This window comes from Camelus ferus, chromosome 32 (genome assembly GCF_009834535.1).
Source record: "Camelus ferus isolate YT-003-E chromosome 32, BCGSAC_Cfer_1.0, whole genome shotgun sequence".
Taxonomy (NCBI): domain Eukaryota; kingdom Metazoa; phylum Chordata; class Mammalia; order Artiodactyla; family Camelidae; genus Camelus; species Camelus ferus.
In genome coordinates this window covers 13486865-13513653 of record NC_045727.1, presented here as the reverse complement: position 1 = coordinate 13513653, position 26789 = coordinate 13486865, and the positions used below count along the sequence as shown (strand labels likewise).

At 50.3% G+C, this 26789-nt stretch overlaps 1 protein-coding gene across 1 annotated transcript; it reads right to left on the bottom strand.

Moving 5' to 3' along the window:
- Nucleotides 1–8707: 8707 nt before the first annotated feature.
- On the bottom strand, nucleotides 8708–26717 carry SEC14L3 (SEC14 like lipid binding 3). The gene is made up of 13 exons (XM_006184760.3): nucleotides 26706–26717; nucleotides 18601–18705; nucleotides 17642–17717; nucleotides 17342–17385; nucleotides 17149–17208; nucleotides 15933–16121; nucleotides 14905–15000; nucleotides 14220–14280; nucleotides 12943–13026; nucleotides 11207–11313; nucleotides 10706–10845; nucleotides 10437–10606; nucleotides 8708–9612 (listed from the first exon to the last, which is right to left on the bottom strand). Exons 2-13 carry the CDS (start codon nucleotides 18652–18654, stop codon nucleotides 9491–9493), a joined length of 1203 nt encoding a protein of 400 aa, XP_006184822.1. The 5' UTR covers nucleotides 18655–18705; nucleotides 26706–26717; the 3' UTR covers nucleotides 8708–9490.
- Nucleotides 26718–26789: the final 72 nt, after the last annotated feature.

The window sequence follows — 26789 nt, the reverse complement described above, 5'->3', positions numbered from 1 at the left end:
TTCTCTGGCCATGCCAGCCTGGGTCAGACTGCCAGAGGATAGCCTCCTGCAGGAATGTAATCAGACAGACGTCCTCCTGGCAGTGACGCAGGAATCCCAACCTGATGCCCACCACCTGCATCTTGGCACCTGCACACCCTCCTTGGTCCCTGTCATGCCTCGCCACGTGGTTATCCTTGCACCATTCAAAGCTTGTAGCTCCACCCCACTGGTGAGACCCGTAGGGACAGGCTGCCTGCCAGGAGCTTGGGGTGCCTGGGAGATTCTGAGGGGTGCAGCGGAGCTGGGGTGTCTAGGCTTCCTGTCCCGAGAGATCCCTGAGGACTTCAGCCTTAACTCCTGTGAGTGGAAGCAGGTGCCCTCAGGGTCTGGGTCCCCTCACTCCTCGCCTTCCAAAAATCTCTCGGCCTGCATCTCTGTCACCATAGGTTTATGTCCACTGCCAGCTGCTGGTCTGGGACCCAAAGGTCCCATATGATGCTGCCAAGAAGGCCTGTTCCTTCCATGGGGACATAAACAGGTGATGCACATTCAGTGAAGGTGTACTCACACCCTACCCTATAGCCTGCATCTGATGTACATGACCTTGCTTAATTGCCTGTGGTTCAGATTAACTTGCCAAAGAGCTCGACCCTCCTTGCAGTAGTTCCTTGGAGTGGGTAGCATGAGGTATGTTGGGAATAGAGACTTCTGACTCTGACCCAGACCCACGTTTGAATCCCAGACTGTTGGCTGTGACATCATGGGCAGGTTACTGACCTTTTACAGCCTCCATGTTTTTAAATTATTAAATGCAGGCTGGCCCTTGGTCTCCTACCCCCACCCTCGTCTCAGGTGGACTGACTTAAGCAGAACCTTCTCTGCTCCATCCTCGACCTCCTGCTAGGTGGGAACTTCTGGACGATGCCTCCTGAGCTGTATGTGTGACTGTTGTGAGGTTAACTTGTCCAGCCCTCCAGCCACCCCATCAAAGAGCCCTGGCAGGTAGGAGGTCCCTGGGTGGCAGCAGCTGTCACCCAGACCCATCCCTGTCCCTGCCTCTCCAGGCCCTGACCAACCTCTGCCTCCTATACCAGGCAGCCGCCCCAGCTCGCTGACAGTGATGACAGGTTTCCTCCCACCTCTGGCTGCTACCCCAGTGCCAGGTGCTTGGGCTCAGGCCCCTCTCTTCCCTGGCTGCTCCGCCTTGCTCCTAAAGCTTCTCTTCCCAGTCCTCTGTCTGCCACCACATCTCCTATCTGTCCCCTCCAGGTCTGGATGAGGGCGGCAGCCTCCAGCTTGCCCCGCTCCAAGCTGCTCTATCTGGCCAACCCCTTCTTAAAATGCTCAGAACAGACTCCAGACTCCCCGCGGTGGCTCTCAGAGCCCTGCGTGACCTGGATGACCCCCCCACACCACTCCCCCAAATCTTCATTCCAGCCATCCTGTCCTTTTTTGTTCCTTGAATCCCGTGTTTCTCTTGACTGGGCTTTCTCATGTACTGTTCCTTCCAACTGGGACACTCCCTTCTAGCCTCCCTCAGCCCCTCCTGCAGGCCGACTCACCCTGCTCTGACTACAATCCACTCTCCCTTAGTTCATCCCCTCAAGGTAGCCTCTGACCCCCTAGGGCCGGCTTGGGAGCCTCCTCTGGGCTCCCTCCATTGCTGTGCTAATGGCCTGTAGAGACCTTGGCCTCACCCTCTGTTAGCCCCTATGGCCAGGGCCTGGGACACTTCTGGAGGCAGCAGCCCCAACTCTCTCCCAGCTTCCTGTGCACATTAGCTGTGTGGCTTTGAGCCAGTGGGAGTTTCAATGGCCTCTCGGTAAAGTAGGAGTAACGGCAGACAATCCCCGCACCAGCTTGTGAGACCAGAAGTGAGAGGCCAAAGCCCCTAGCAGAGATTGGGTAGTTGCCCCTCCCAGGCAGCCCAGTCCAGCTTCTATACTGAACCCTCCGGGCTAGGGTTGGACTATACCAAATGAAATAATAGGATGCACAATTAGATTTTATTTGTTGGATTTAAACAACAAATAATACTTTAGTATAACCATGTCCCTAATATTACATGGAGCATATGTACACTGAAAAATTCTTCATTGTTTATCTGAAATTCAAATTTAACTGGGCATCCTGTATTTTATCTGCAACTCTACTCTGGGGGGCCATCCATGGAGCTGGAATGCCTCCCCCAAACACCCCAGCCCTGTAGAGGCAGGAAGCACTCTCTCCAGCCTGCATCTTTCCTGGACAGGGGACAGTTCTTAGCAACTGGGCTAACATCCCATTTGATAGTCAGGGAAACATGCAGAGAGGTCAATCAGACTGAAGGTGGCAGATGCTGGGTGTAATAGGAAATTGCTTTCCTGGGGCCTGAGAGGATGAGGCAGATCCCTGCTGGGATTGGGTGGTAGTCAGGGGTGGGGTGGGGGCGGGTGGAGAGATGTCTTTTCCCACCCCTACACCTGGTGGCCTTTGTCCTGGGGCATGCTGGGAGTTGGGTCCTCGGCTTCAAGCAATGCTCAGGCTCACCACAAGGAGGCAGCACCTCCCTGCACCCACCTTGGCTGATTCAAAAGCCTCCAGGGTGATTGAACGGCTCCTAGTTCGCCAGGTCCTCTGCTAAGCACTTCCTGGCATGTGGCTCATTTAGTCTTTACAACCACAGTGGTTGGGTCCCTGTTTTGTGAAGTGGGAGTCATCCCAACCCCCCTCCTCCCCCATCCCTCCCAGCCCAGTACTGCCTCCCAGCCCGTGGCTCTCTGCAGAGTCAGAGCTGACTCACGTGCTGGGTGACCTTGGGCAAGTTATCTAACCTCTCTGAGCCTTGGTTTCCACATTGTACAGTTCTCCGTAATAACCCTCTGAAGCTGCTGCAAGGATTACAGAAGAAATGGCTTGCAAAGAGGTCAGCCAGCGTTGGGTTCACAGAGTTATTTAATCACTATTATGATTGTAGCAAGAGACATCCATTTCAAGGGCAAATAAATGGTAATTGTGCCATTGGATGACTAACCTAGAGAGAAAATAGGCTAATTACATGGTTCAGGGATCCCAATCCTAAGAATTTATTCAGAGGCAATAATAGGATGGTGATCCAAAGATGTGCCTCTGAGAGTGATCGCCATGGTTTTATTTTTACAAACTAAAATCTTGGGCACTCTTTAAAGGCCCAGTGCATAAAGGAACATTCTTCTGATCTGATCCTGCTGGTGGCTGACTCTCCCCGAGTCCCTCCTCTGTTCTGATACCTTCCGTGACTCCTGACAGCCCCAGGGTCCAGTCCTAACACCTCAGCCTGGCACTCAGAGAGTCCAGGTCTTCGCAGTCTCATCCCTCACTGTGACACACCCATGCCACCCTGACCCCTCTTCCAGCACATCCAGCCTCTGTGCCTTTGCTCAGGCCATGCCAGCTGCCAGGAACGCCCTCCCCACTCCCACTTCCCTCTGTTCTCTGCCTTCAAGGTCCATCTTTAGTGGTACTTGTTCCTTGAATCCTCCCCAGCTTCTTCTCCCAGACAGAATCATCTTCATGTTTCTCCTTCCCCTTGGACAAGGGTCATCAAATGGCACCCACATGGATGCTCTATGCGCCAGGCCCTACATTAAGCACTGCTATGGAACCTTCATAATACCCTTTGTAATAGGTGCCGCCATTATCATCCTACAGATGAGAAAGTTAAGTCAGCTCTCTTACTATTCTTATTAGATCCCGTGTGAGTGAGGAGGGCTTCAGAGCCTTTTCTAAAATCAGAAGGCACTGCAGGCAGGTGGAGGGGCAGAGGTAGGGGAACATGGAAATACTTGGCCTGGCCCAGCTCAGCCGTGCCCTAGGCTCACCTGTGGGCTCCAGGTGAGGCTCGTTTCTTCCTCAGCCTCCTCTGGGCCCATTTAAGGAGGCTTGTGAGGGGTGGGCAATGTTTCTTCTCATTAGGCTGCCCCCAGGGGGCTTCTGCAGGTTGTTGCTCTGGTCTTGCTTCTTGGTAAGGGCCGGGCAATGGGTCTCCCTTGGGAGCGGGGGTGATGGTGGTGGGGCCTTTCTCCTGTCCTCCCCACCCATGAGCTGAGCCTCCTCCTGCTAGCAGTGCATCTGGTGAGCCCCCTCCAGGTAACTCATCCCAGCACACCTGGCCTGGGCCACCACAGGAGCTGGAATCAGCAGTCCTAGGGATACTGGGAGGAGGGTACTTCCTTTCTGATGGCCAGTGAGTCACTCTGTTCGGGTGTCCTCCAACACTCAGCCCCACCTCCCAAAGCCCCCTGGGGTCCCTTCCTGCCTCCCCTACTGAGCCTAGGACACTAGAGCCCTGGGTCACCTCCTCCTCTTCCTCCCTGACCTTCACCCTGCACCTGGGGATCCTTTCAGCCTTGTCCCAGGCTGAGAAGGAACCTCCTGAGTCCAGGGCAGTCCTGCTTCTTAAGGTTTGCACTCCCTGGCCAGGCCAAACTCAGGGGTAGGGGCTCACTCCCATCCTGCACACTTGGCCTCTAAGGCAGAGCCTGGCATGCTGTACGTAGATGCTCAGCAAACACTAAACAACTGCCCTAAATTCTTCTTTTTAAAAAACCCTCCAGCTTCTTTCGGGTCCTTGGTCTGCCCTAGACCCTCTGGTTCAAGATAATTCCTCTTAGAGGCAGCATGGCAAGGTGGTCAGGAACCCAAACAGTAGAAACAATCAGCTGGAGACTATGCAGGGATGAGTCTGCCTACACACAGGCCAGCTGCTCACACTGACACAGAGTTACTTGTAGGGCTGGGGTAAAGGTAAATTTAGCTTTTATTTTAATACCATTTGGTATCGTCTGAATCTTGCCATATAACAACTCCAATCTTTAAATATTTCTGGAAGAGCCCTTGCTTGGGAGTTTGAATCTAAGTTCTGCAGCTAATAGCTGCATGTAACCTTAGGCAGAGGGTAGCAGGACTTCCCAGCCTCAGTTTCTACATCTGTAAAATAGGGGCAGTTGTGAGGTCCACATGGGATATGTGGAATAGCCCCTAATGGCAGCTGGGAGGATGCTGAGTGCTGGTCAGGCTTATCTGAGCAGCTTATCCAGTCCTCCCACTCCCATTACCCACCTCTAGAGGAACTTGCCCAGGCCTTGCCCTCCAGTCTGACTGTGGAGACCCACTGGACCCCCTTGACCTGTAGTGCCTCTCTCTTGGCAGCCCCCCCAGCTCAGGCTGCTCCTCGGGGGGCAGGCAAACAGCTCTGCTGCAGCTAGCCCATTGTGGACCCTGCCCAGCACCCCCTCCAAGGAGTCCTCAGCCCTCAACACACAGCCCCTGCAGGTGACCCTCCCGATACCGCCTTGTGAGTCTTGGCCTGGTGTGTATGGAGGGGATGGAGAGTGAAGCCCTGAGGACTTCCCAGGGAGGGCAGAATGTGGGCCACATGCACCATCCTGTTCCTGGCCTCAGTCTTCCACCCCCGGTGGGACAGGTGTGCACCCATTTGGTAGATGAGGTCAGGTAAGAGAACTGAAGTTCAAGGACCTCTCTGAGCCTCCATCACCGCATCTGTAAAATGGGCATAACACTTCTAGGACCACTCAGGAAAGAGTGGAATAATGGCTGTGATCTCCCAGGCATGCACTAGATGCTTATTAGGCGGTGGCCGGGACTACGTACCAGAAGTAACCCTCTTCCCTCACTTCCCTCGGGTGCCTCGCCACCTCCCTGTGTGGAAGGCTCATGGCTGACCCTAGAAGCCCACATCTAGCCGGTGTTAAACTGGGCCATGAAACTCTACGTGGGCAAGTGTGTGGGCTCCCAGAGGATATACACCCTCATCTTCAACAGGGCATCTGGGGCTGCAAGGGGTGGGAAGGTAGACAGAGGGGGACAGAGAGCTTAGCCCTATCCTGGGGTCTTGCTTAGCTGGTCCACTGGTGTAATCATGTGTAGAGGTCTGTCTTTTGCACTTGGTCATGGTAACCACTGGTTTTTGGTGCTTGGTCTGAACTTGCCAAGGTCTGACCCTGCCCAACTGGGCTGTAAGTAGCTCGGCAAAGAGGTGCTGTCCTTCCCAGTTAGGATGCAGACTGAGTGGCTGTAAGGGCCTGAGAGTCTTGTCACTCGTTCTTGACTTTGTAACTTCTGCCCTTTGCTCAGGCTAAACACATCTGTCCGCAGGCCCTAGTAATGGAGTAAACATTCTTTAATTTAACATGGCTTTAAGGAGCAAGAAGTTCCCGCAGTGTGAGTCTTTCTGTGGCTTCGCAGGAAACTTGTTCCAACCAGTCTCTGAGGTGATGGTCCCTCAGGCCTCTTGTCTGTCCCCCAGGTGCCTCTCAATAGGCCCCAGTTCCAGCCCTTGGTCCCAGCAGAATAATGAGACATTGCAGTTCAGCATGGAGGCCTTCATGCTCAACAATGTCATGGAAGAGGGTGAGGTGAGGGCCATGCCCCAGGCCCAGCTGGAAGTCTGGGGATTCTCCTTCAGTTACTCTGATTCCCCTCCCAGGGCTATTTTGGGCAGAGCTGGGAGGTCAGTCCAGGAAAGGGGTGCTGGATCCTCTTGATAGGTTTGCCAGATTTAGCAAATAAAAATACAGGAGTTAAACTTGAATGTCAGAGGAACAAGGAATTTTTTAGTATAACTATGTCCCAAATATCAAATGAGATGTATTTATACTAAAGTTTTAGAGAATTAATCGAGTGTCCTGTATTTTATTTGGCAACCCTCACCCCTGAGAGTGGCAGCAGGAAGGGATCCAGAGCTGGGACGTGAAAGCCACAGCCCTGGATCTGGCTGAGCTCTGACCAAGGCGAGGCGACACCCGGGGTCTCACACTTCCATGTGCAGCAGCAAGTCTGGGATGGAGTCTGGCCCAAGGATCGCACAGCAGGTTGGGAAGGCCCACTCACCGCAGAGAGGTTTTGATAGATGTGATTATGGATGGAGGAACCAGGGCACTGTGACCTCTGTCCCTCTGGATGATGGAAGCCTGGGGCAACTTTGTTACATTCGTACATTAATATAATGGTCCAGTTTTTGTAATACTCTCCAGAATGCTCTGTTGGTGAGAGTCCTCTTTCACATTTATGACGGTTTAATAATCCACAGAATGGAGGGAGGTATTAGAAACAAACAAGTACCATGTGAATGGGTATTTGTGTTCTTCAGTTATTTTCACTTAAACCCCGATAGGTGACATCTCACTGCCCCCAGCCCCCATTTAGCAGGTGAACATACACCTACTCAGGAGTAAACCAGCTCGGAGCCTCCACCAGTGGCTAGAGGTGGGGGGACAAAGATATGGGCCCCCCACCACCACAGAATTCCAAGGAGAAGGGAATATCTATATTGTGGTTGCAGGGCCTCTGAAGGTCAAGAAGCCTTCGATCTCATGGTTCAAAGATAGGTACAGGGCTGGGAGGCAGCCGAGACCCTAAGAGGACTGGTCCCCCCACTACCATCCAGGTTCATGGACACTCGTTCTCGGGACCGTCCCCTCTGGCCTGGCCTGTCCCCAGCTTCCCTGCAGGCTTCTGGCTTTTGATGAGTCATGCAGGCTCAGGGGCAGTTCTAAGTGCCCTGCATGGCCCGCCCCACACCGCTGGGCAGTCCTGAGGTGCTCCGGCCCAGTCCTTCCCAGCTTCCTGTAAGACGCTGAAGGACTGGCTGGCAGTGCTTCTGGCCATCAGGCTGCATCACTCTGCTGCTTGTCCTGATTCTGCTGACCCTGAGGAATGTGTTCAAGACCTTCCCACTGAGCTGCCCTCTAGGCTGGCTAGGGAACACGCTGAGGGCAGGTCCTGGCCAGGCCAGACACTGAAGAGAGGCAGCTGGTAGTCGGGGCAATGGAGAGACTATCTTCTGAGGAGGAGACGGATAGAGTGTCCCAGTCCACCACCAAGGAAAGCAGGGAGACAGGGGCCCCTTCAGAAAACAACTAAATCACCTTTTATATAATGCAATAATGCCTTCTATTTCCCTAGTGCTCTGGTCTTGCCTCAACTCGCTCTGGCACTTGTGTGTGTTGGTACCATGTGCCTGGGGACAAACCTGACCTTAAGTGTGTGATGTGAAGGTGGATTCTCTGGAGAGGCTGCTGCAGCACTGGGTTCCTGGGGAAGGCGGCGGGGGGCATCTGGTGCCCACTTAGCATCAGCAGGGACTTGGCTCATTCTCTGCCCACAGGTTGCCCTGGGTAAGTGGCTCAGACTTTCAGCCTCAGCTGCCAAATTTAATCCCTCTCTCTTAAGGGAAACAGCCTGCAGTTACCGTCTTTGCCTCCCAAGGGCAGCTGAGGCCTTTCTTTCCCTGTCTCCTCCCTCACATTTCTGGGCCATGGGAGCTGGGACACAACTTCCCTTCACACACAGTGGGGAGCCTGCTGGCCTTGGTCTTCCTGCCCCTATACTGCTTGCTGACCACTGTGGAATGGGGGACCCGTTGGCCAAGGCTACAAAGTAGGGTTTCTTTCCCTCCCCATGCCACACCCTGGACCCTCAGAGCTGGAGGGAAGCCTCTGGCCCCTGGATGAAACTGGAGCCCTAGAGATCAGGAGCTGGAGGCCTGCTTCCCACCAACTAGAGATACGGAGTGGGAGTGGGTTTGCCACTTAAGAGCTGTGTGATGTTGGGTGAGTGACTTCACCTCTCTGAGCCTTAGTTTCCTTATGCATAGGTGGCCATGCTATGTAGCCTCAGGGCAGGCGTGAGTGAGCTAAACTTATAAAGCATTTGGCACTGTGTATGGTACATAGCACTAACTGAATGACAGCTGTGTTGTTTGTTTTTATTATTACCAGGCAGCAGCTCAAGCCAGACATGACGTCCTTTGCTTCTAGGAAAGTGCTTTTAATTGCTTAAAACACAGTTGTGAATTCCAAGGGAAGGCAGCGAGGGTGGGAGTGATGTGTTGGGGAAGCTGTGTGCCCCAAGTCAGACAAAGCCTTCTGTAAGCATCTCCTACCTACCCAGGAGGGCAGCCACTGCCAGAAATCTGGGGACTAGATCACCTGGGTCTCCAGGAGAGTCCCTCCCCATCACAGCCCTGTCCCTGTCCGAGGTGCTGAAACCTGCCCTGGTAGACTCCTTCTCATGCACACCCATGAATCACCTGCTCCCTACCTCCATTCAACTCCACAAGTATACACTGAGTATCTACTATACCAGGAGTAGAAGTAAAAAGAATTTAGACACACCTCCAACCCAATTTGCTGATAAATCAGATGAAATTCAACGACACACAAATGCCTTAGGAGAAGCAAGGACAAAGGCTAGGAAATTCATTTTCCCATTTCTTGGGTTTTAAGGACACCCACCTATTGCTTTTACCCTGGCTTCCTCCTCTTCTGCAGCCTCGGCATCCTCCAGGGCTATGCCTCTCATACCTTTCCTGATCTGACCATTGCCTATGAATTTTCCCCAAGGCAGCCCTTTCTCTATTCAGTAATGTAACAGAGTCAAGAGGACTGACAAGTAATTTCTGGGGGGGAGAGTGAGATATATCAACAGAAAGCAGAGGGTCAGGGGTCTCTGGTGAGTGAGGGGCTGCCTAGACAGCGGTGAGCTCCTCGTCATATTTCTGCATGCCCTTATCCGGGAGCAGCACCTCCACCGTGAAGCTGACCTTCTTGGCGTGGACAAAGCTATAGGTGTTGTCGAAGCGCAGGACATCTGAGGGGACAGATGGACAGATGGGTATGCGTCTGGCTTCACACTCCCTGCACCCTGCCCCAGCCGTGGGGGAGGACAGGCTGTAGTCCCACTTCCGTGTTTGCCAGGCTGGGCCCAGTTCCCCTACTCCTGTTCCCTTCCCCATGGGAACTGCCACGCCTGAGCAGGGCCTGTAAACAGATGCAGGCCTCCTCCTGGCACGTGCCCAGCCTGGCTTTAATTGCACCAACTTCACTGAGAACAATGGCTACTGCATCCTATTGTCTCCACACCTGGGAACTCACATAATGGGTGTGCAAGGACAGCAGCTGGGAACATCAGAGGCCTCCCAGACCCCTTAGGTGAAGTAGGGTACTGGGTGAGGCCTGCACATGCCTTCTGCCCCCTCATAAGCACCCTGAGAGACAGAGGTTGTAACCTCTGCTTCACAGGGGAGCAAACCAAGGGTCCCGGCTGGTAAGACTTTTGCCCAGGGTTATGCAACTACAAGGCGGACGTGGGACCCTGGCACCACACTCAACTGTGTGACTCTGGATTCTGATTTACCTCTCAGAGCCCCCAGTTTCCTCCTGGGGAAAGTTGCACCTGCCCTATTGTCCCTTGCCTGGGTCCTGTGGCCCAAGTACTGTCAATCCCTTCAGGGCCCATTTGTCTCTGGTTCTTGGCACATCATACGTGCTCTTGAGTGTGGACCAAATGAGTGACAGTATAGATGAATGGCACTGACCTAAGCTCAATGTCACTACCCCTCTGTTTCTTCCTCTAAGCCATGGGACAGATGGCTCCAACCTTCCAGAGCTGGGACCCAGCCAGGGCAGACTTACAGACACCAGCTTCTGGGCAGGTGAGGCTCCCGTCCTCGGGTACCATGTGGGCATTATAGCGCTGGCTGGGTAGCACCTCTGTCATCTCCCCAGCCCGCTGCCGCTCCCCCATCTTGGTCTTCAGGAAAACGCCAAAGCCAATGTCTGCACCATCAGATGAGAACTGCCACCTGTGTTGGGGGAGGGACAGAGACAAGTTGCTGCTCAGTCTGATGGGTCCCCGAGGGGCTAGGGCCCAGCCAGGGGTGGGTCAGTAGCCTGTCCCTTACCTGAGGACACAGCCTGGGAACAGGATCTCGTACTCCACCTGGTGCGAGGAGCCTCGGCTGATCTGCACCGAGTGCTCGTACTGAGTCTTCACCTGGTCCCGCACGTACATAGCCTTGGGGATCTCCCCACCATGGTTGATCTGTGGACAAGGAACAGAATGGGCTTGCTCCCCTCTTGTTCATGCTCTTTCATGCTGTTTCTCCTGCCTGAGATGCTTTAACCACATCCTGCAGTACCTGCTTATCCTATCCTTCCCCACTCCCAGGGGAAGCCTCCTCTGACCCTCCAACCTGGGTCTGGGCCTCTTCTTGAAATTCTCCTTCCAGCTCATCCCTCTGGATCAAAATGTCCTCATTTCTTGCTCTGTTAAGGCAGGACTGGGACTTATTCAATACCTGGTCCACAGGAGTCTCTCCATAGACATTTGTGGAATGAATGAGTAGGTGAGAAAGAACCCAGCTCTACTCCTCTTCCCTCCCCTGTCCTGGGGCTCTTCATACCTTAGTTAAACATTTGGGGTTCCCATCTGGATCGGTCAGGGTACCCCCAAAATAAGCAGGCAGTTCCTCAGGACTGATGAGTTTTAGCAAACTTTCCTTCCAGTTGCCTGTGGGCAGAGGAGTTGAAGGGTGATTACTGAGCATGGAGGGGATGCACTCCTACCAGGAGGACCTGAGCTTGGGGAGAAGCCCTAAGGGAGCTAGGCTGCCAGAGCCAATTCCTTAGCTACCCAGGCCTCGGGCTACAGAAAGTATCTTCCAGCATCATGTTGCTATAAAAACATGTTTTCCCCTGGCTGATGGCTTTGCACATTTTTGAGGGTCTTCCAGTCATGAGCAGTCAAGATAAGAGTTATCTAACTGTCTCAAGGAGACTTTAAAGCCCAATGAGGTCCTTACTATATGGAAAAATAAAAGGCCCAATGAGGTCAAGGACCTTGTTGGGAGCCACATAAGGTGCAAGTGGCATACCCAAGTCAGACCTCTGGGTGGAAGATGGATGGCCCTGTACCTCTGAAAAGACCTTCCTCCTTTTGCTGCTTAATCTCCTCAAGCATAATACCCATTACTGTTCTTCATGCCCTACGCAAAGGTCTAAGCGTTCTGGGTCCCGGCTGTCCCATGGCCCCAGCCCCATAACCAACCTGGGCTATCCCCGCCTGTGGTCTTGGGAGATTCCTTGATACTAGTGGGATGAGAGGAAAGACCACAATGCTTGGCACACCAGGGCCACGTGCACAGAGCCCTATGCACCACCAAGTGGGGCAGAACCTTGGACTTGAATCTGGAATATGGCAGTTACCCACACTGCTCCAGGATTTGGGGGCTATCTTGTGATCCACCTGGTTCCCTACCCCAGTGGAACTGGGCAGAGACAGAGACTCAGGTATCAGGAAGGGAGAGAAAACAAGGATTTGTAAGATTTATACCCATCCCCCCAGATCCTTAGACCACATGATTTGATGATTTGACCATTCTGCTGGTGAGAAATTATCCTCCAAATTATCAGGGTCACTGCTTGAGTTTAAGAACTATTTCTCCTCTCTTTTTCTTTCTCTTTCCCTGTCATTAAAATAAATAATTTTACCTACTTATAAAAGTAATATATGTAATTTAAAAAATTTTTAAAAGTACAGAAATATAAAAAATAAAAAGCCACCAGATTTCTTGCTATCTACAAACCAGCATTTTGTTGTATTTCCTTCTAGAAATACATTTTTGTTTTTACAAAAATAAGATCATATTATCCACACCACTTTATAATCTCCTTTTAACTCAGTGACATTTCCTATGATATCAAATCATTTTTCATGACTGCCCAATAATCCAAGTGGATGCATTGTGTTTACTTATCCAGTCCCTTCTTACTGAGCCTTCCTCCTCTGAATCACATCTCTTCCTGCTCTTCTTCCTTGTCCTCCTCAGCCCAAAATGCCTTTAGAAGCACTGAAGTGATGAGTATTAAAAGGAAACTGAGGCCCATAGCCCAGGGGTTGACTAGAAACCAAACTGAAACTGATTAGGAAGAAGACGTGGAGGCCTTAGTCACTGAAGAGGTATGGCAGGGAGTAAGGAGGAGGTAACTGGATAGACTCTATAGTGTAAGACCCCCTTCATCTTCAAGAATGAGGAGCCTCTGACTCTAGGTGATGCCTGTATCTCTGGCTGGTGTGATGGACCAAACTTACTCCAAAGTTCATGCACAGAACTCAGAGAATGGAGCTGAAACTACTTACTTCCCAACACTACAATTTTCCTGCGAGTGTCCTCACTCAGGAAGGGCTTCATGAGGTTGTATCCCACAGGGAACAGTTTGGTGGCTGCAGAGATATAAAGCAAGTATAATGGTAAAAATAATTCCACCGGGCCACTGTCACCATAACAGTCATAATCATAGTCAACAATATGGAGGAATCATGAATTACTTTGGCAAGTTCCGATGCCCTGCACCTGACAAACCATCCAACCAACTGGTCAATCAAAACAACAAGCAGCCAACTAACCCCACCATCCAATCATCCAATATATCAAACAGCTAACAAACCAACCAACAAATAGCTAATCAATTCACCTTCTAACCAGCCATCAATCAGCCTACCAACCAATCAGCCAACCTACTGAATAGTCAAAGAACCAATCAACATGTCTGCCAATCATCAAACCAATCAGCCAATTGAACAACCACCTAACTGCCCAAACAACTGCCTTTTCCAACTAGTCAACCATTCAAATAACCAACCAGCCAACCATTCAAACAACCAGCAGTCAACCATCCAAGATCCAACCAAACAACAAACCAGCCAACCAACTAACCAGTCTGCCAACTGCCCACTCACCCTCATAGCCAACCAAAATGCTAACTAGTTACTCAATCAGTCTACCAAGTTAACAACCATCCAACCAACCACTAGTCAGTCATCTAGCCAGCCAGCCAACTGGCCAGTCAACTAGACAACCAAGTAAGCAATAAATCAACCAGTCAACCAGTCAATCATCTAACATACAGCCACCTTTCCAGCCACCCACCCATGCAAACAACAGCCACCCAAAAGCCTATTGAGTTTCCACCTGGTCCCAGGCCTATGAGGGATACAACAGAAGTGGAGAATCAGAAGTCTTGTCTTCAAGGAGCAGACAACCCAAGGAAATCAGGATGAACACACACACAGACAACTGGAGGCCCCAGAAGGCAGTAGATAGGAAAGGTCAGACTGGGCTGAACCAGCTGCCAGTGCCAGAGGCAGTTTGGGGAGGGAGAGATCAACACAGTGGGAGAAGTGAGGAGGGATTCCTGGAAGAGCTGGAGTTGAAGCTGACTCTTCTTGCAGTAAAACCAACCATGGAAGTTACAATTTATGGACCACTTACTCTGTTTCAGGCACTCTGAGTGATTTGCATGCAGCCAAGTAACCAACCTGCTTCACTGCTACTCAGGGAAGAAGGCACTATTACTGCTCCCAGGGTACAGATGAGGAAACAAAGGCACAGGGTAGTGAAGTCATTTGCCACACACCTTTCACAATTAGCATGGATTTCAGGGTCTCTGGATAATTCTCTTCAAGGAGGCCAAAGAACTGTGGAATCAAGGAAGACCTCATCAGAGCCCACACCCCTTCTTCTGCTACCCCCATCCAGAGGGCTGTGGAAGGTTTCCCTTTCTTCCATCACCTCCACTGGCCCCTGTGTTCCCACAGCTCACCACAGACTATTGCAACCACACCCAAATAATAATTACATCATAATAATCATTTTTAGAGTAAATAGTATAGTAATGGGAGTACAGTAATAGTAATGACCACTGTTTATTAAACGTTCACAATTTGCCAAGCACTGTGTATACACTTTACATATCAACTCACTTAAGTATCCCTACATCCTTTTGAAACTCAGACTGTCAGTATCCCCATTTTGTAGGTGAGGACGACAAAGCATGGAGGGATAAAGTGACTTGCCGGAGTCACAGAGCTAGGGATGACAGGGGTGGGGAGGCTTTGTCAGAAGCTGGCCCCTGGGGTCTCAGTACAGTGTTGCCCCTGAGGCCTCTTCCAAGAAACATATCTCTGGGTCCTGAGTTCCAGTGATGGGGCCCAGGAAGACCACCACATTTTACCAAATCCTGGCTCTGAGTGAGCAGCAAGGTGACACCAGACCAAACTGGTTGTTAAAGCAAGCAGGGCACCCAGGGGCCTTCTCCTCACCTCCTGGTACACTTCCACCAGGGGTTTCCAGAAGTGCTTCAGTCCCAGGCCTTCACAGTCAAATATCATCACTATGGTCTCAATCTTCCTCCCCAGCTGCAAGGATGAAAGCAAAGATCAGGGTGCCAGCTCAGAACTTGGGAGGTCATGACCACAGCACATGACCCCTCAGGGCTTCTCCCAGCCTCTTACTCTGTCCTCAGGAATGAGTGGACAAAACAGGGAATGCATTTACCAGCCATCCACCCACCATCCACTCACCATCCACCCACCATCCACCCACCATCCACCCACCATCCATTACCTATTCATTTATCCACTCAGCCATCTGTCCATCTGTCCATCCATCTGTTAATTGACTCATCCATTCATCAATTCACCATCCATTTTCAAATTCATACTCCAACTCATGCATCCACCAATTTGTCCAAATGATGTGATTAAGCATCTATTTTGAACCAGACACTGAAAGTATAACATATAAGGCTCAATAATGCACAGCTCTTGTCCTTCAAGAGTTTACAGTCTGGTTGGGGAGACTGATAAGTAACCAGGTCACCGTGGTCCCGAGGTGAGTGCTATGATTGGCCAGCACAGGAGCTGTGGAAACACACCTCAACTCAGACAGGGGCCTCAGAGAAGGTGACAGTTTGAAACCTGAGAGATAGATAGGAGAGAGCCAAGGGAGGTGGGGGAGGTAGGTGTGTGCAGGGGTCCAGGTTATCTAGACAGAAGGAACAGCAGAGGCCAAGACTCAGAGGGAAGAACAGTGTCTAGCATTGCTGAGAAATATGCATTCAGCCCTGTATGCTGGCCATATATTTGTATTATCTTGCTTAATGTTTGCAACCATTATTTATTACTGTCCCTGCTTTGTAGGTGAGGAAACAGGCTCAGAGAAGTGAGGTGGCTTCCCAAGGTGGCACAGCTGGGAAGCAGCAGAGCTGGTGTTTGACCCCAGAGCTTCCTGACCGTGACACCAGAGAGCACAGGTGTGTCCCTGGGACTGTGTCCCCTGGCAGCCTCACCCGCTGTGTCTGCAGGTCACATTCGTGCAGGATGCGCTCACAGTCTCTCATCTTGGTCTTGAGCAGATCCTGCTTGGTGACTGAGAACAGCAGGCCCTTGGGGTCAAGTGGCCCGATGATGTCATACCACACGGGGCAGCCGTCACGGTCATAGCCACACAGGCCCCCAGGCATGTACTTCTGGACCACCTGGGCATGGCAGGACACACAACACTTGGCATTATGCACCTCCGAAACTCCCAGGCAGGTAGCCCAAGCCTACATGCACCATGATACTAGCACTGCCCCTCCCCTGGAGGGTGGCACTACTGTCCAAGTGAGGAAACTCAGGGGCTTGCAGCGGGGGACCTTGCTCACAGCAGGCACATGGCAAAGACAGGCCTCAGCCAGGGCTGCTTGAGGCCTCTGGGCTCCTTAGTTCTGCCCCAGAGTCTCCCATGTCCCTTTCCATAGAGAGGAGTTAGGCTTAGCGACAAAGAACATAGATTCTGAAGGTCAGCAGACCTGGTTCAAAAACAGACACTACTGCTTCCCTGCTGTGCATCCTTGAGCAAGTGATGCCACCTCTCTGAGCCCCATTCCACCTCCTCTGTGGAGGAAAGTCCCCAGAATCACACTGGAAAGCACTGTGCCTGGCCCAGAGCTTGTGCTCCACAAATGAAACTAGGACTGTTGCTTTACTGAGACACCAGTGGTGGGACTGTTTTCCCCAGCTCCTTGGTGGGCTAAGTTTCTTCCCCACCTAGATACAATGCTTTGAGCAAGGCCCTAGGATGAGGGCTCACTGCCATGATCTAGCTGTGGTGGTGAAGAGCCTGGGTGTGAGGACAGACAGGCTTGAGCTCAAATCCTAGCTCCACCCTGGGGCTGTGGGACTCTGGGGAGGCTGCGGGACTTTGGGGAGGCTACTTAACCACTGCTGGGCCTCAGTGTCCTCATGTGTACAATGGGGGCAATGGTACCTGCTTCATGGGGTTGTGAGGATTAAATAAGCTCATGCAGGTAAAGTCTTAACTCAGGCCTGGACCTCATAAGCCCCCAGGAAATAGTCTTAATTATCACCGGAGAGGTGCCTGCAGGCCTGTGGGTGTTGGGGGTTCCACAGGCCTCTCAGTCTTGCTGGCCTTCACTCATGGCTCCCAGTGGTCCAGAAGCTGCTTCGGTGGTATGTCTGTAAAACTCCAGGGGGGTGTGCATGGTGGTGGTGTTGGCTCACCTCGGGGGGCTGCCAATCAAGGATGTGGTCAATGTCCATGGTCTTCCGGAACTCCATGTACTGAAAGGGAGATGAGTGGTAAGACCCCAGATGGCACCCATCACTTCTGAGGAGGGGATGAGGGAGGAGCTCAAGGCACGGGCCACCCCCCAACAAAGTCCCTCACCAAATTTCCAAGGGGGATGGGACTCACCTTGCGGAGCATGGCCTCTGATTTCTGCAGGTCGAAATTCCGAGCTGTGGGAAGGTGGAAGGAAGGCATGGGGTGGGAAAGAGGTTGCCTTGCAGTCATCTTGTCCTGGTCCTGGGTAGTGGGGAGCTATGGAGGGCATGGGGCTCTCCTTCCTGCCCCCTCCCCTCTCCTGGACCTGAACATGTGAATCAAGACCGTGTGGTCGGCTCCTGAGAACCACGGGTCCTCATGGAACAGTTGGTTGGGACCAGGCCCCTCTCACTGCCACTTCTCCCTGACTTCCCCCATCTCTGCCCTCACCTCGGAGCCAGCGCAGAAGGAAATAGTCATCCGGGTTGGGGAGGGCAGGCAACACGTCCTGGACATTTTCTCGGAACTGGGAAGAGAGATGTCGGTTGAAGAGGTTTTCACACTGAGCCTTGGCTCCAGACTCAGTGATTGTTTTCATCTTCCCTCCTTCTCTTCCAGTGCAGTCTGGCCCACAGTGATGGAAGGACGGGTGGGCAGATGCATGGGTAGTGAAGAGAAAGAAGAAAGGATGGATGAATGCAAAACAAAGGAGAAACCAATGACTGGTGGATGGACAGAAGGAGAGATGGCTGAAGTCAGTAGAAGAAAAGGGGAGACTGGTGGATAAATGACCAAAGGAGGGCTAGATAGATGGGTGGGTAGGGGAGGGAGGATGGATGGAAGAAAGGATAAACGGGGGGGGGGGGGGGGTGAACCGGAATATGGATGTATTCTTAGTTCTTTCCATGTGTTAGCCCACTGAGGCTTCTGTCTTTTTTCTATCTCATTTTTTACAGAAACGTGGTTAGTGATTATGCGTTCTCTGCCCTGTTGATCGTGAGGATGACAACACACCCCACCCCGTCTCTCAGCTCTTACAGACAGGCCATCTTTCAGGGTCCTAGGGAGTGAAGGGGGACAGTCAGAGGGCAGACCATCCGCATCTCGGGCTTCCCCCTGAGGGGAGGTGGGGACGGGGCATGTCAGATAAAGCTCTCTGGGTCTGGCTCCTGGATGAGAAGTCGGGCTTGATCTGGCACCCCTCTATAGCCTGGAAGTGGTGCTGTTCCCTCAATCCCTGCCCTGGACGGGGCTGATGCCACTGGGCATCATGAGACCTGACCCTGGGTGAGGTGACAGCAGAGAGACAATGTCATGGATGTGTTGAGCCAACAGACTGGAGCAGGGTTCCAGCCACCACCACCCCTCCACCCCGACCCCGGCCCTCAGCCCTTTCCTCCGGCTCTTACTGTGGCCAGGGTCTCTGCCTGCTTGGGGCTCAGGTCTCCGACTCGGCCACTCATGGTGCTGGGTGAGGCTCGAGGAGTGCGGGCCACTCCAGGCAGAAGCTAAGCCTTGTCTGTGGCCCTGACCGCGGGGCCTTTTGCCCCTACTCCTGGGTGTGGCTCTAGGCTCCTCCTCCTTGGCCAACTGTTGGATTGCACATTACATAACTGGGATTAAGTGAGGTCCCGTGCTTGGCTCTGGGACTGTTCTAGGGGGCAGGCGGGCACAGGAGGGTGTGCCAGAGGTCCCCTGCCAGGTGGAGGAGGCTGAGGGAGTAAGGCTGGCCTCTCGTGGATAGGAGCCCAGGTGGGTGCTTGTAGAACCCTGCTCAGTGCTCTCAGGCCTCCAGGGAAGGGGGTAGTTTCAGGGGGAGTGAGGACAGCTCTCTGCAGACACCCCTTCTCTCTGACCCTCAGTCTCCCCATCTCACCAGTGAAGAGACCGCCACATCTAAGGTTCTGCAAAGATCATCCTCACCCAGCTCTGATAGTTAAAAGTCAGGGACTTGGTCAGTCTAGTAAACAGTTTATTCACTTTTTCAGGGTGGGAAGCTCATTTCTTTTTGCAACAAGTGTCCATATTGAAGAGGAGACAGGCTGGGGCAGAAAAATGGAACTCAGAAAGTGTTCTTACTGAAGGTTTGTTTGTCCACAGAGCTGACAACTATTTTCCTGTCTTTCAAATTCTATCCTTTGGTGCTGGCCCTGCAGCTTCAATACAGAGAAGGGCTGAGCACCGACCCCTAACCCTGCTGCCGTCTCTTCTCATTGCTCAGATCCTGAGGACTCGAGGGACCCTGGGCCCTAAGGGGCAGGTGGGGCATGCTGATGTCCTTGGGGCAGTGAGGGTGCTTCTTGGGATGTTAAACACCTTATCAGTGAAGGGCATTTCCCTTGTATGTGAGGTGATAAGGGAAGCCAAGAAATTTCTCCTGTCCTTTGATTTCTGTCGTGGTACCTGAGGTTCCCCCATCCCTGCTCCTCACTCCCCTTTAAGGTGACATTTTGGAGTGTCACTTGTGTCTTTTATAGAATAGGGCTATTAATGCTTGCCCTGTCCACCTCACATGGTTGGAAGGAAGATCTAGTGAGACACACAGACTGTCAAGGGTCGTGCATGTCTAAGGGATTATTCTCCAGCTGTCAGAAGCTCCAAGGGAGCAGAGGCTACATTGTCAGTGACTGTCAATAACCTATAAAGAAACCAGGGGCACATCTGCTTGAGACTCTAGCATGGCCATGTGGCCGCATCTTCCAGGCCTGGAGAGGGTCCACAGGGCCTAAAACTTAACCTTGGTTTAACCTCGGTCCCAACAGCTGAGCTAATCCACGCCTCTTCTTTCAGGCTCCCTACCCCTAGGACATCCTGAGTCCCCACCCCTGGGCTATCTTGGGACATTTAGGCTGATCTGGGTTAGTGCTGACAACTCCTTGCTCTGGGCCCCCAAAAGAGCTGGGTCCAGAAGGAGAAGGGGGGCCGTCTTTGGCTCTCTCCCACCATCTGGGGAGCCGCTGAGTGCCCTCAGGCGCAGTTAGATAACTCTTCATACCCTAGTCCAGCCCCACTTCACATTCCAGCCTCTTTCTGCAAAGCCCCCGTTGCTACCCACACCCACCTCCCGCCAGGCAGGCAGTATGCGGAAATTGGGTTCCTCCACCACCCTCTCATTAGCCCCTAATCCTGCCCGTTTCTCACCAGTCTCCTTTCTCTTGCCCTAATCCCTCTAATGTGAGGTGCCCCAGTTACCACTGGGGACATCAGAGGCTGGGCAGGGAGGGCCAGGAGGAGGAGTTGGGGGTCCTTCCAGGAGCTGTCAGCCTTCAGAGACACCCCTATGTGTTTTTCCTGAGCCAGACCACAAATAGACACAGAGTACCTACTGTGTGCACACATCATCATCGTCTATGGCGCTGTCCACTGGAACTTTCTGCGATGATGGAACTGTTCTGTACCTGGGCTGTGTCCTACTGGACATCACTGGAAGCCAGCTGTCACATGTGAAATGTGGTTAGTGAGAATGAGGAACCCAAGTTTTAATTAAATTAAATATTGATTAATTTTACTTTAAATTTCCCCATGCTTGTGGCTATCATATTAGCATAGATCTACTGCGTTTATCAAAGGCTTATTACATGTCAGGCCCCACACTAAATGCATCACCTGATTTAATTCTCGGAGCCCCCTGTGGGTAGGTACCATTGTTAAGACCACTTAACAGACAAGCAAACTGAGGTACAGAGAAATTAAGTAATCCATCCAGAGCTAAGCCCGTGCAATTAACCACTTTTCTGTCATGCTAGAGGCCATCCCACCGTCTCAGCTCCCTAATCAGGGAGAGGACCCAGGCACAGAAGTCACCCCAAATGGGATACAGGTGGCACCGAGCCAGACCTTGAAGAAAGGGAGGATGTCAAATAGCGGAGATGGGAGTAGAGGAAAGGGCATCCCAAGTGGAGGTGATGGCGTAGGCCAAGGTGTGGAGGTGAGAAAATGGAAACCACACAGAAGGCAGAGTTGAGGATACTACAGTAAATTGGGTCCCCGCCTGCAAAGAACTCATAGTCTCCCATTTTTTTTGAGCATTTTCTCTGTGCTGAGAGAAAATGTTACATCATTGTCAAACCGTTTGGAAACAGATAGGGATATCCCCGTTTTACAGTCAAAGATATGAAAGGTCAGAGAGATTAAGAAACTTTTCTGAAGTCACACAGCCAGGAAATGGGAAGTTAGGATTTGAACCCAAGCCTGTGTGGTTCTGGAACCTGTACCAGAACCACAGCCCAGCTCTGCCTTCCCCCAGAGGGCTTAACATTGTGCCTGGAACACAGTAAGTGCTCGATAAAAGGTCTAAATCATCGTGTGTTAGGAGGCATGCATCCACCCACCTTGGGCTGCAGGGTGTCTTGAGGCCAGTAGAATTTAATCTCCCTCCTTCAAAACAAAAGCTTCTGCAAAGGAGAACCACCCACAGTACATGTCTTCTCCTAGTCCTTGTTTGCCAAGCTCTCAGGGGACCGTGGCAACGACCAACTAACAACTGCAGGGGACAGACAGGGCCACCCACTCCACACCCTGGAACCCCTTGTCCCACAGGGGATTGGTTACTAAGAAATGTGAAATGCTGTTCTACCAGAACCAGCTGGGTGAGTATGGAGGGAGACCAGGGGGTACAGGAGCCTCACTGTGGGGCAAGCACTGCGGGCAAGAAACAAACAGGGGTGGGATTCAGACCACAGGGAGGTGAGGTGGCAGGGCCTATAAAGGGCAGAAGAAAGGGGAATGGGGTTGGGGTGCCTCACCAGAGACCCAGTGGAGCTCTGGCCACCACTCTGTGACAGTCTGCTTTTCCCCTTCAACCCTTGGGCAGTTTCATCTTTTTTTTTTTTTTTTAATTTTTTGGGGATAATTAGGCTTATTTATTTATTTATTTATTTATTCATTTATTTATTTTTTAATGTTCATCTCTTTTTTATTAAAATTTTTTCTTAAAGTGTGATACAATTCACACATCATAAGTTGACCATTTTTAAAGTGTACAATTCAGTGTTTTTTTTAACATTTTTTATTGATTTATAATCATTTTACAATGTTGTGTCAAATTCCAGTGTTCAGCACAATTTTTCAGTCATTCATGGACATATACACATTCATTGTCACATTTTTTTCTCTGTGAGTTATCATAACGTTTTGTGTATATTTCCCTGTGCTATACAGTATAATCTTGTTTATCTATTCTACAGTTTTGAAATCCCAGTCTATCCCTTCCCACCCTCCAACCCCCTGGCAACCACAAGTCTGTATTCTCTGTCTATGAGTCTATTTCTGTCCTGTATTCACACTTTGTTTTTGTTTGTTTGTTTTTGTTTTTGTTTTTTAGATTACACATATGAGCGATCTCATATGGTATTTTTCTTTCTCTCTCTGGCTTACTTCACTTAGGAATGACATTCTCCAGGAGCATCCATGTTGCTGCAAATGGCATTATGTTGTCAGTTTTCATGGCTGAATAGTATTCCATTGTATAAATATGCCACATCTTCTTTAACCAGTCACCTGTTGATGGACATTTAGGCTGTTTCCATGTTTTGGCTATTGTAAATAGTGCTGCTATGAACATTGGGGTGCAGGTGTCATCCTGAAGTAGGATTCCTTCTAGATACAAGCTCAGGAGTGGGATTCCTGGGTCATACGGTAAGTTTCTTCCTAGTCTTTTGAGGAATCTCCACACTGTTTTCCATAGTGGCTGCACCAAACTGCATTCCCACCACCAGTGTAGGAGGGTTCCCCTTTCTCCACAGCCTCTCCAGCATTTGTCATTTGTGGATTTTTGAATGACGGCCATTCTGACTGGTGTGAGGTGATACCTCATTGTAGTTTTGATTTGCATTTCTCTGATAATTAGTGATATTGAGCATTTTTTCACGTGCCTTTTGATCATTTGTATGTCTTCCTTGGAGAATTGCTTGTTTAGGTCTTCTGCCCATTTTTGGATTGGGTTGTTTATTCTTTTCTTATTGAGTCGTATGAGCTGCTTATATATTCTGGAGATCAAGCCTTTGTCGGTTTCATTTGCAAAAATTTTCTCCCATTCCGTAGGTTGTCTTCTTGTTTTACTTCTGGTTTCCTTTGCTGTGCAGAAGCTTGTAAGTTTCATTAGGTCCCATTTGTTTATTCTTGCTTTTATTTCTTCTAGGAGAAAATTTTTGAAATGTATGTCAGATAATGTTTTGCCTATGTTTTCCTCTAGGAGGTTTATTGTATCTTGCCTTATGTTTAAGTCTTTGATCCATTTTGAGTTGATTTTTGTATATGGTGTAAGGGAGTGTTCTAGCTTCATTGTTTTACATGCTGCTGTCCAGTTCAGTGATTTTTTTAAAGTATATTCACAAGACTGTGCAACCATCACCGCTATCTATTTGCAGAACATTTTCACTCCGCACAAAATACCCTGTACCCATTAGCGGTCATTCCCCATTTCCTGCATCCCTGCTCCAGCCTCTGGCAACTCCTAATCTTTCTATTCCTGCAGATTTCCCTATTCTGAATATTTCATATAAAACGACTCATACAGTATGTGACCTTTTGTGACTGGCTTCTTTAAATTAGCATAATATATACAAAGTTCATCCATGTTGCAGCATGTATCAGTACCGCATTCCTTTTTATGGCTGAAAAATATTCCTTTGTATAAATATACCACATTTTATGTATCTATTGATCAGTTGATGGACATTTGTGTTATTTCCACTTTTGGCTTTTATGAATAATGCTGCTATGAACATTTTTTGTACAAGTTTCTGCGAAAACACGTTTTCACTTCTCTTGGGTGTACCTCTCGGAGTAGAAGTGCTGATTCGTATAGTAAGTCCATGTTCAACCTTTTGAGAAACTGCCACTGTTTTCCAAAGTGGCTGCATTATTTTACATTCCCCCTGCCGATGTCCGAGGGTTCCTTGTCTGTTTTCTTATTTTGCTATCATAGCCATCCTAGTGGGTTTCAGCGGTGTTTCACTGTGATTTTGAATTGCATTTCTCTAATGACTAATGACCTTGAGCATTTCTTCATGTGCTTTTTGGCCATTTGTGTATCTTCTGTGGAGAAATGTCTATTCGGGGGAGAGGGTGTAGCTCAGTGGTAGAGTGCATGCCTAGCATGCACAAGGTCCTGGGTTCTCATGCTCCAGTACCTCCACTAAATAAATAAACCTAATCATGCCCCCAAAAAACAACAATAACAAAGGGAAATGTCTATTCAAGTTTTTAAAATGTCTTTACCTAATTTTAAGTTGGGTGGTCTTCTTACTGTTAACTTGTAAGAATTCTTTATATATTCTGGATTTTCACCTTTTATCAGATACATAATTTGAAAAAATTGTTTCCTTTTTATAATTTGAAAGTATTTCCTTCGGTTCTGAGGGTTTTTTCACTCTCTTTAGTGTCCTTTGATGCACAGAGGTTCCTCATTTTAATGAAGTCTGACTTCTGTACTTTTTCTCTTCTTGCTTATGCTTTTAGTGTCATATCTAAGAAAACATTGCCAAATCCAAGGTCGTGTAGATATACCTCCATGTGTTTTTCTGAGAGTTTTATGGTTTTAGCTCCTATATTTAGGTCTCTAATCCTTGTTTGTTTCCCTTTTTATGTGTGTGTGGTAAAACGTGCCTAACATAAACTTTGCCATTTCAACTATTTTTAAGAGTACAGTTCAGTGGCATTAAGTACATTCACATTGTTGTGCAACCAGCACCACCATCCAACTCCAGGACTTTTTCATTCCCCAGCTAAACCTCTGTCCTCATTAAACATTAAACTTCCCCATTTTCCCCTCTCCCTACCCCCCAGTCCCCGGTGTCTCTGGCAAAGCCAATTAAGGACTTCCAGGAAATAAGAACAGAATCTGGGTAATAAAGTCTAACCTTATTTGTTTGTTTTCCTTTGTGCTTAGTCTTGTTTTACTAGCTCACAGAGAGCCGTGTGCAGAAGTCCTGTACTCAGACCAGAGTTCCTGGTGCAAAATGGCTACAGGGACACCTCAGCTCGACGGGCCGTGTGCAGCTGCGCACAATGCTCGATTCAAGATGGCGGCAGCAGGAGGTGAGCAGGGAGGCTGCGCAGAACACAGCGATAGGTCGCGCTGTGAGCCACACGCCTGCGCAGACCGGCAAGAACGAGTCGGCCCCCTCCCGGCTGACACTGCCCTATAAAGCAGCCGCGAGTCAGCCTCGGAGGACTCTAGGGCTCGAGCTCCCACCTCTCCCTCCTTTGATCAGAGTATAAAGCTTTCCTTTGCTTCTAAACTGAACTCGGTCTCGTTCTGTTGGCTCCAGCGGCACTGTGGGGGCCCAACCTGAAAGGGTAACACGGGCAACCACCATTGCCCTTTCTGTCCCTGGGAATCTGACTACTCTGGGTACTTCTTGTAAAGAGAATCATGCATTCATCCTTTTGTGTCTGGTTTATTTTCCTTAGTTTAATGTCATCAAGGTTCATTCAGGTTGCAGCACATGTCAGAGTTTCCTTCCTTTTTAAGGCTAAATAATATTCTATTGTATGAATAGACCATGTTTTGTTTATCCATTCATTTGTTAATGGATACTTGGGTTGTTTCCACCTTTTGGCTATTACGAATAAAGCTGTTACAAACATTAGTGTACAGATACCTGTTCGAGTTCCTGTTTTCGGTTCTTTTGGGTATATACCCAGAAATATTCTGGATCATTTGGTAATTCTGTTTAACTCTTTGGGGAACGGTCATCCTGTTTTGCATAATGGCTGCAACCATCTTAGATTCCCAGTAGCAATGCACAAGGGTTCCCCTTTATTCACATCCTCACCAACACTTAAATTTTCTGTTGTTTGATAGTAGCCATCCTCCAGGGTGTGAGGTGGTGTCTCACTGTGGTTTTGATATGCATTTCCCTAATAATTAGTGATGTTCAGTCTCTTTTCTTTCTGCCACTCTGGACACCCCAAACGGCCTGGCCCTGGTGAGCGTGGCCTGTTGGGACTCAACCTGCCTGCAAGGCTGCCCTTCAAAAGCAGAATGTTGGGGGCCCTGTTTCTGCTCCCTTGGGGACAGAGGTGCTGCTGGCCCAACGCATCCCTCTGATGGCTGAAGGCAAGGTGACGACGGTCCCCTGAGTGCCCCGCAGCCCAGGACCTGTGGCTGTGGCCTCCTCTCTGGTCTCCTACTGAGAAATTCATCAAACTCCCGGTCTGACTGCAGAGATGGACCCCCTGCTCTTTATGTGGTGTGACAAGTCACCTCCTGCCCCGAGCCTCACTCTCCTCACCTGTGAACTGGGGATGATGCTTCAGCTCAGGCCCTGCACACAGTTAGTGCAGAGTGGGGCTCACATCCCACCGAAAGGCACAAATTTGAAATTTATCCTTTCTCATCAAAGAGTCCAGTGGTGGGCAGTCCAGGGCTAGTATGGCAGCTTTCTTCAGAGTCTGGGCCCCCCAACCCACCCCCTTCCCCAAGAACCCAGCTCCTAGCTCCATCTCACTGTGTGTCCCCTGCCCCAGGCTGGCCCTCCTTGGCTGGGGCTCACCTGCCCACCTTGACCCTCCCCAACCCCCAGAGGCAGGGCAGGGGCACTAGCAGGAGCTAAACTGGGTTCTGGCTCCACCTCTGCCATTGGGCATGGAG